Consider the following 10,116-nt stretch of genomic DNA (forward strand, 5'->3'; position numbering starts at 1 on the left):
TTCTTCTGTAGTCCTCAGTCCAGCCTCATCCAGCTCTCCTCTCAGGCTGCCAGTGAGCTGTTTGTGACCTCCCATGTCTGAACTGCTCAAAATCTCTGTATAGCTCCCTATAAGGAAAACAAATTTATCAACTGACACGTTTGAATTGCATCGCAATATATATATATTTTTAAGTGGCTGCAATTCCCAGGAAAGAAATTACCTTATAATAAAGGTAGCGGAATCTAGGACATGAAAATAGCATTGTGTGGAATGGCAGTGATGTCAGCTCCATTCACCCGGTCCCAGGAGCTTAGCAGTCACTAGGAGCTGCTTCTGGCCTTCAGAAGCGATCTGAGATCAAGTGCCCAAACAGGATGCCAACGAGGGGGAGAAAAGACCACGCCGCAGGACATGGTTTGTTCTGAAGAACGTGGCATGTTCTCTTAACTTGCTCAAAAGTCTTCAACAGGTATCACTAAGCGCAGGATTCAAGAGTCCTCCAGAGCTTTGGCACTGCAAACCCCAATTAAATGTGCTCTCTTTCCATGGCTAGATGTACTAAAAATGGCCTTTCCTGAGCTCTGTGGCTGCCATGACCCTCTTTGCTGGAGCCTGTCATGCGGTACACAGGGATTACCAGGGTTTATGACTCCATGGCCTCTGAGAGAAATCTCTGCCTTGCAAAAAAAAAAAAAAAAAAAAAAGAAGGTATTAATAGAAGGTAGTACTTGATCTTATAGAGAGCTTTATGGGACTAAAGGTATCTTAGAAGACATCCTGCATTGCTCCTTTGGAGCCTGCCCTGACTTGCATTTTCTCACCGGAATTGTGTGGGATATTGTTAAAGAGAGCAAGCTTCCCCTTCTCTGCAGCCAGCTAACTACCTCCTTTCTGCCCTGGATCGGATCTCGTCCCACAGTCAGGCCTCATTTCCTGAGAGACCACACATGCCACGAGCCCAGATAGCAGACCTAACGAAGAGTCAGCTATGAAACATGTGCTTTGCCGTAGGCCGAGTCAAGAGAGGATGTGAGCTACTGGCATCCTAGGCTTCCCCTGGCCAGCTCCCGCCATGAGTCAGTGCAGACGCTGGGTGTGACTTCTTGAATACAACTCCCCTTCACCATTCGAGAGGCCCAGAGTCATGCAAAGAAAACCATGAAAAACACCTGCAGGAGATGCAAATGCAGTTCTACTTCTGTTTCAGGTGCTAAACCTGCCCCTGGGATCTGCTTTGAGAGAGTCAATTCTGCAGGTGATCCTTATGGCAACTGTGGCAAAGACTCCAAGAGTTCCTTTGCCAAATGCGAGATGAGGTATGGAATCCAGACATCCCGGCAGCCTTCACTTTGTGACCTTCCCACATTGCATAGGGTTGGTTCCAAACCGTTTCTCTTGGGAATTGTTTGTTCTTACCCTTCCAGAGATGCTAAATGTGGAAAAATCCAGTGTCAAGGAGGTGCCAGCCGGCCTGTCATTGGGACCAATGCCGTTTCCATAGAAACAAACATCCCACAGCAGGAAGGAGGCCGGATTCTGTGCCGAGGGACCCACGTGTACTTGGGCGATGACATGCCGGACCCAGGGCTTGTGCTTGCAGGCACAAAGTGTGGAGATGGAAAAGTAAGACCCAAACGTTTGCTTGTATCGTAAATGTAAGTCTGGAACAGGGCCCATTGAAAAATGTCCTGTGCAAGAACTGGGTTACAAGGTTTGTTTGTTTTCCTAAATCTATTTCTTCTCAGGTGCACCTACAAGAAAAAAGTCAATAAATCCTAGATCCTGGTCTGACTGTTAAAATGCAGATTGGGGAAAATCAGGCCTTGAGTGTTAAGGCATTTCTACACTCCAGGTGTCATGAGGACTTCTAGGCAGGAAATTACTTTGGAAAGAAATACAATCGCATATTATATTGGTTTTGGATATGTGGCTTGGTTTTTAGCACAGAGTTCTTGGGGGTTTGTCCTCAGCGGGACAGAATGGGGAATCAGATGTATTTTTAGAGGCCCTGTAGAGAGAAGAACAGGAGAGGGAAAGGAGTGGGAAAAGCTCAAAACCAAAAGGGAGTCCTTTCCGAGAGCAGGGAGAAAGGTACATGGAGATATTGTGAGGTTTAGAAATAAAGTCAAACTTTTTTTAAAAAAGAAAGAAATTGAGATTTTCATGCTCTGCCATACTGATTTTTTTATTTTTCACCAAACTTTCTCATCAGACTAAATGACAGCAAGCTAATGCTACCATGTTTTAGGGAAAAGATGAAACAACCCCCAAATGCTTTTTCCGACTCCATTTTCAACATGATCTTGAAATCACTCACTAACATGAGGTCACAGGAAGAAAAGACAGAAGCAGAGACAGAATCCTGAGGACAGGTGCTCCCTCCACTCCCCTGTCTTCATCCCCTGCACACCTTGAGCCACAAATCCTTTTTTCTTGAGAAGTAGGACAAAATGTGGATCTTATTACACATTCTGAATGTCTCCTTACCCACATTTGCTCATATTCAAGCCTTGACATTAAAATGACACCCGAATTTTTTAGTCTCAAGTCATATTTTATTTTTTAACTTTTATTTTAGGTTCAGGGGTACATGTGCAGGTTTGTTATGTAAGTAAACTGTGTCATGGGGGTTTGTGGAACAGACTATTTTGTCTCCCAGATACTAAGCCTAATACCTATCAGTTATTTTTCCTGATCCTCTCCCTCCTTTACCCTCCTCTCTCTGATAGGCCCAGTGTGTGCTGTTCCCCTCCATGTGTCTATGTGTTCTCATCATTTAGCTCCTACTTATAAGTGAGAGCATGTGGCATTTGGTTTTCTGTTCCTCCATTAATTTGCTTAGGAAAATAGCCTCTGGCTCCATCCATGTTCCTGCAAAGGACATTATCTCATTCTTTTTTGTGGCTGCATAGTATTCCGTGGTATATATGTACCACATTTTCTTTATCCAGTCTATCATTGATGGACATTTAGGTTGCGTTCACGTCTCCGCTATTGTGAATATTGCCGCAATGCACATATAGTGCATGTGTCTTTATGAGAGAATGATTTATACTTCTTTGGGTATTACCCAGGAATGGGTTTGCTGGGTCAAATGGTAATTTGTTTTTAGGCCTTTGAGGAATCACTACACTGTTTTCCACAATGGTTGAACTAATTTACACTCCACTAGCCGTATATAAGTGTTCCTTTTTCTCCACAACCTCACCAGCATCTGTTATTTTTTGACTTTTTAATAAGAGCCATTCTGACTGACAACTGTTTTTTAAACCGTAGCCTGAACAGCCAGGGCCAGGTACATCTGGACATTCAAATTCCAAGGGCTCAATTTATCAAGTTTGTTTTCCATCGAGATGAAATATGCTTTGATCTCAGCACCTTGGTTCTCTCAGGGCTCAGGGATTAGCAGTGATTCCCATGAGGGCTCTTCTGTGTTCACTGTAATCAGGCCAGGTTCTTTTATCAGCTGGAATGTGACCATCCCCTTGGCCAGGCTTCCCACCCACAGAGTGGGGATCCCCTCAGTGCGGCTTGGCCAGCACTTCTCCCAAAGGGCATGCCTCTTGCATTAGATGAGCTGTTGGGGTCGGAGGGTGACCTTCTCCATAGGAAGGTTCTACTTGATTAAAAATTCTTCTGCCATTGAAACATTAGATTTTTCTTCCTTTGACTCCACTGATTTGTAAACTCTTATGAACAAGAAGGGGCTGCACCCCTTGAGTCTGGAGTATATTATGCACCTTTGAAATGAGGCTGAACTCTTTCAGCCAGCCCAGTATCATTTAGCAAATTCCTGCCACTACAACAGCTTGATAAATTCAAGGAGTCGTCTGTTTTCCTCTGCTGAGCCTCGTTGCTGATGGTTTATGTCATTGATGATATTACTTGTCAGTCTGTATCTGGAAAAAGTCCCCATATTTCATTCTCTCCCTTAAAAGACTCTTCAATCCTGGATTCTTGGAGTCTCTCCATCTATGTCTATACAAGCCCTGGGGTAAGGAATAATCTGTCTCACCCTCTCCCATATCTTTTAATGGATGAAAAAAAAATGCTGCAGTACATGGGTTTCATTACAAGTTCTAAACAAAACTCATAAGAAAAGCAGTTATAATTTTAGGATCAACTGAAAGTTACATTAAAAGCCATAAAATGCAAAATAATTTAATAGTGTTCCCATTGAACTTCGTCTCGAGCAGTGCTGAGTTTGGAGGAGTCAGGTAACAGGATCCAGGCCAGAGTCCAGTGTAGAATGTATTGTTATGCCGCATCTGTATTAACGGAGAGAAGGCTGAGTCTTCTCCAAGCTTTCTTTTGCTTGTTTTTTTTTTTTAATACACATATGTGTGTGTGTTGGAGGGATTGGAGAAATACTAAGATATTTGCGTGTTTCCCTCCTCCTACAGATCTGCCTGAATCGTCGATGTCAAAACATTAGCGTCTTTGGTGTTCATGAGTGCGCAGAGCAGTGCCACGGCAGGGGGGTAAGTAGGCTGAGCTGCCCTTTTACAGCCAGCCCATAACAAGTTAAGCAATAAATCACTCATTCGTAAAAGGTTTTGCAATCCATAGCATCTTTAAAATAGAGCCGTTAGTGTCTTCGCAATATTTTCTTCTAAAGACATTCATTTCCTTTGACCTTTTCATGTGATTTTTATTTAACAAAGAAAATCAGATTGAGTAGTAAGTACCTTCTTAATTAACATTCTATGATTTTAAAAAAGATTTTTGTTGTTCAAAGTAATTTGAAAACAAACCTTCCTTCATGACGAGTTTCAAATTAACATTTCAAACAGCTCGGTTCCTCTTGCTACCAACATTCAGAATCGGTGTCTGAACTGAAATACTTCCAGAAGGAATTGAAACAAGGACAACAGATCATATTAAGCACATGTTCTTGAAATCACACACAATGGGTTTCAACTAAAGAAGGCTGTTATTTTAGTTCAGAGAACCTTTAGGTTAGAAGAGGACTCTAATTGCTTAAAACATAATTTATTTTTCTTGATGGGCTTAATTATTTCCAATGGAATCATATTAGTCTTGATTAACCACACCAGAGGTTCATTTGTTTTCCTGAAACCTTTTTTTACAGAAATCATGCTCCAAAGTCTTTATTTTAAAACTTGCAGACACTTGCCAATGATTCCTACACAGAATTGTGGGGTAGGAGAGGGGGTGAGGTTGTAAATTACCATCATGCTGGAACCATAAAGATCACGGTGTCGCCTGAGATGGGTGTGTTGACAGTAAGCCTAGCTGACTCCCAGTATAAAATGGAATCTTCTTATGTCTTCACTGGATCATAGAGTATTTTCTGATGGCTGTTAAGAGATAATCAAGTCCAGTCCCATTGTTTTATTGAAGAAGCCAAGCCCTGAGCTGGGGGGGATGGTGTGCCTCAGGTAATATGGCCGGCCAGCTGCAAGCTGGTTGAGGACCCTGGACCACTCCCTTTCCAATATCCCTAGCCCTCATTCACACCTGGGAGAGGAGAGGTCCACATTTGCTGGGTAGGTGGAGCAACTGGCCAAGCATTGCTGAAGAGTAGCTTGGCCATTGTCCTACCCTAATGGGAGAGCCTCACAGCAGCACCTTCATGTGGGTTGTAAAACGAGGCACATGACCACAGTTGCAGAGAGAGGCCATTCGGCGCAGGCGTGCATCTGGGGCTAGTATGTCTGCAGGAGCATCTTTGAGGGATCAGGCAAGACGCTTATATTTGGCATAGGCTCTGCCTCATGCTAATTCTACTCAATTTCTGCTTTGTAGCAGTCTACTTTCTAACTTATGAAAGCCTATCTTGACTGTCGGCCTTCTTATCTGAAGCAGTGGGGATGGGTGGTTGATTCATCAAAACAAGTTGGTTGAAGCAGGGAAGCATTCCATGAGAGATGTATACTCCACACGTTTTATTTCGCCGTAAGATATGAAAGTATGTATCTGGCAGCCATATTTTGATGGAGGGCTGAGGCCTCTGGGTAATTGGACATCGACTTCCTGATATACACCACCTAAAAATGCATCAGCAATAATTTCTAGTTTGTTTCTTTAAATGGAGGGGAACCTTGGACACTCAACATCATCCAAGAACAGCGTCCTGCTCATCCTCTGCAGCTCTTCTCAATCACTGTGCAGTTGTCTGTCCCCTTCCTAATTTTTCAGAAATTCTTTTAGTGATTTTTCTTAATCCAGTGTTCCCAAAGGATGCAACCTAATTTTCTTTAAAAAACAAAACAACAACAAAAAAAACAACTTTTTTTTTTCCTTTATAAAGATAGGGTTTCACCATGTTGGCCAGGCTGGTCTTGAACTCTTGGCTTCAAGTGATCTGTCCACCTTGGCCACCCAGTTGCTGGGATTACAGGCGTGAGCCACCGTGCCTGGATCTAACAACCTAATTTTCATAGAAAAAAATACGTTAAATATATATCATCTTGTCTTCATGGTCATATTCCATTGGTTCATGTACTTTCAGTTAGTTACATCTGGTACAGTAACGAGTCCAGCCAGCATCAGTAGCCCTTGGTCACCAGGTGGGCAGGAGCTCCTGGCCCCTCCATGGAATGCTCTGGTCTACAAGCTGGGCCCAACAAGGGCAAAGCACAGCCTCCTCAGGCTTTCTTGGGCTCCCTTTCCTGCTGTGCCAGAACCATTCCCTTATTTCACAAGGAAAGGAATCCACTGTTAGATTTGCACCCTGGTGCATGACTGGAAGCCAGGGAACAGCCACAGGGAAACTGCAAGAAGGAAGCAGACACTGCAGGAACAACACACGGGGGAGGCTTCCAGGAAGTGTCAGTGGAAATCCCACGCACGCTGCTGGGCTTGGGAAATAGGAGGCCTTGCCGTGGCCTGCCTTGGACCCCAGCCTGCCTCGGGACCTGGCAGTCAACAGCCTCTGACCCTTCTGTCTGAAGGAGACAGGGACATGCCGAGCATCTGTCAGGTCCCGCAGTGCCCCAGGGCCCTGGGTCTGTAGCCCCAAAGCAGGGTCCCTCTGCACTGCTGAGGGGGCTTCTCCTCATGGTCAGACAGTGAGTCTTCTGGATTAAAAAAGGAAGACAGGAAGATGGAGAAGGAAGTGAGGTGGGGGGGAAGATAAGCCCAAATAATCTTCATCACTCTTAACAGCCGCTAATAGGCAGATGGTGTGTCTTTGCAGCCTCAGGTCTGGTTGCACCTGTGTGGTGCATCGTGCAGAGTTTGGGCTCATTCACACCATGGCAGGTGCTGAGTCTGGCTATGCTAGGGTGTTGGGGGGCTCTGACCATGGCCCCCTTGCTTCTGCCGTGGTGATGCACAGACTGTGTGCCCTAACCCCACGCCCCTCCCCTCTGCCCTGAAAGGTATGCAACAACAGGAAGAACTGCCACTGTGAGGCCCACTGGGCACCTCCCTTCTGTGACAAGTTTGGCTTTGGAGGAAGCACAGACAGCGGCCCCATCCGGCAAGCAGGTCAGTGAGGCCCTGCATCCCAGTGGGAGGTGGGGGGCCAGTGGGCTGACCAGCTGTCAGCAGCTGTGCAGGTAGAACCAGTAAGAAACCCGGTGGGGGCCCCACATGGATCTATACAGCCTAGAGTCTCCCCCAGTTTCCAGATGCCCCTCTCATCCCTGCCTGATCTTCGAGGCCCCTTGCTCTCCGCTTTGACTGAATGGCTGAGTTTGCAAATTCCTTAGCCTGTGACGCTTCTCTTAGCTAAGGTCATTGGTCATTTCTATAGTGAACTGCTGAATGGGAATGAATTTCATCATCATGTCGAAGGACTTTGTAAAGGCCAGCATCTGTGTGGTAGGGTCAAGAGGTGTGAAGCTAGGCCGGGCGCGGTGGCTCAAGCCTGTAATCCCAGCACTTTGGGAGGCCGAGGCGGGTGGATCACGAGGTCAAGAGATCGAGACCATCCTGGTCAACATGGTGAAACCCCGTCTCTACTAAAAATACAAAAAAAATTAGCTGGGCATGGTGGTGCGTGCCTGTAATCCCAGCTACTCAGGAGGCTGAGGCAGGAGAATTGCCCGAACCCAGGAGGCGGAGGTTGCGGTGAGCCGAGATCACGCCATTGCACTCCAGCCTGGGTAACATGAGTGAAACTCTGTCTCAAAAAAAAAAAAAAAAAGAGGTGTGAAGCTCAATGCCTTTTAAAAGACTTACTGGAAAGACACCCACCTTTTAGTAAAAGTGACAGTCAAGGGAGAGTGGGAGTCATTGCAGCAGCTTCTGTGTGTGGAACAGATGTGCAGGTGCTGTGCGGTGCATTTCATGCGCATGACGTCATCCACTCCTTACACAACTCCGAAGAAGGTCCTATGATTCTTTTTTCATATACAAAGAACCTGAGGCTCAGGGAGGTTAACTATTTTATCTAATGGGATCTCGCTAAGATTTAGACACAGGTCAGCCTGTCCCCCAAGAAGCTCTTAGTAGCGGCTGTGCTTGGAATCGCAGCCCTTTTTCCTCAGATGACCTTTAGAAATGGCCTCCTGATGTGGTGCTGTTTTCTCTTGAGTTCTTATTGGGCAATTCAGGGGCAAATCTGAATGACGCGCCTTTTCGAGGCAAAGAAGCAAGGCAGGAAGCTGCAGAGCTCCAACAGGGAGCGCAGCCGGGGCCAGGAGCCAGTGGGATGGCGTGAGCGCGCACCTGCGGCTGCACTGACACTCATCTGCGCCCTCCCATGACTTGGAGACCACTCCCAGTGCTGCTGCAGAGGAGGTCACGCCCGCCCAAGGCCTCCTGTGACAGGCAGCATTGACTCTGTGGCTTTGCCGTCGTTTCCATGACGACAGACACAACACAGCTCTCCCGGCTCGGGAGGGGAAGTCCAGCCTACCAGGCATGTCTGCAGAAACAGCGAGTTCCTGGTCCAGCTTCTGCTAAAATGTGGGCGTGCTTCAGTGCCACGCCTGAGAGAGCACCAGGTCACCACTGTAGCAGGCCCTGCAGCAAGGAGGAAAAGAACTCAAAAGTCTGGCCTTTCACTGAGCCTCTGTAGCAATGGAGAAGAAGAAAGGTTTGGGCCCAGGGTCCCCTTGCCCCAGCGACAGCTCAGCTTTGACAGCCCTCAAGACTGGTCTCTGGCTGAAACTTAATGCTCTGATGTGGCTTTTTAGCATTCATTCTATGAAAACAGCAAGGTTTTAGTTTTTAATTTATCAGAGCCCCAGCTACGCATTGTATGTCCAGCCAGGCAAACTGAATGGCATTGAAACAAAACAGGGAAGAAGGCAGGTAAAAGGGCGGTGAGCTCTGTGGCTCTTCGGTGTGGACATACATGACCGGCAGTACTCAGGTTTGAGGGTTTGCCAAAAGCCAGGGAACTCACAGAGTCACTGAGCCTTCATTTAACAAAGAGAATGCTAAAAAGCCAAGACAAGTGAAGAGCCTAACTCCATCCCCTGTGGCCGTTATTTCATAAAAGAAAGTACATTTTCAATACCGCTGCCTCCACCCTGCACATACATATATAAAATCAAGGCGGACCGTGAACAAGCATGACCTGCTGCTCCTGGCCGGGCCGTGGCTCAAAGGCTCATTAAATGAGTACTTGTGTGTCTGCCACATGCCAGCCACTCTCCTGGGTGCTGGAGAGACATTAAGCAAGTATGACATGGCATAAGTGCGGGAAGAGAGGGCGTCATGGGAGGGGAGCAACCCCCACGGAGCAGCAGGAAGACTCCTGGGGACTCTGCATCTGTTGAGGTCTGAAGCAGCGAGGGAATTGTGCATTCTGAAGCAGAGACAGCTGGCTATGCGAAGATCCAGAGTGTGGACTGGGCCGACAAGAGGGGACACAGGACACGGTGCTCGTGCTGGTCATGGGGAGGAGGGAGATGGAGTCACTCACTGCCCGGGCCTAGCAACCCTGGGGCATGCAACAGGTTCAGTGTGGGGGCCCTGTAAATGTTCAGTTTCATAGATTGATGTACTGAAGACTTATGGGTTTACTTTATAGAACTAGAAACTATAGTTCAAGACTTTTGCGGCTCACTTTTTAAATTAGCTTTGTTACGAGACACCAGAACTCTAGCCAGAGCCCCTGTGATCACTGCTAAGGGTCTGAAAAGAATGACATTTTGGCTAGGAAACCAGAAGCAATGCTTTTCCAGTAACACTAACAAATGAGTCAAGACTGTC

General features: G+C 46.5%; 1 protein-coding gene across 1 annotated transcript in view; it reads left to right on the forward strand.

The window, feature by feature from the left end:
* Positions 1-10,116, forward strand: part of ADAM12 (ADAM metallopeptidase domain 12) — a 368,998-nt gene that overhangs the window by 334,010 nt on the left and 24,872 nt on the right. Inside the window, exons 15-18 of the mRNA XM_017537897.2 lie at positions 1,190-1,298; positions 1,407-1,605; positions 4,386-4,463; positions 7,329-7,437. Of these exons, the coding sequence (XP_017393386.1) occupies positions 1,190-1,298; positions 1,407-1,605; positions 4,386-4,463; positions 7,329-7,437 (495 nt within the window). The remainder of the gene's footprint in view (positions 1-1,189; positions 1,299-1,406; positions 1,606-4,385; positions 4,464-7,328; positions 7,438-10,116) is intronic.

This window comes from Cebus imitator, unplaced genomic scaffold (genome assembly GCF_001604975.1).
Source record: "Cebus imitator isolate Cc_AM_T3 unplaced genomic scaffold, Cebus_imitator-1.0 Scaffold107, whole genome shotgun sequence".
In the NCBI taxonomy this organism is placed as follows: Eukaryota; Metazoa; Chordata; class Mammalia; order Primates; family Cebidae; genus Cebus; species Cebus imitator.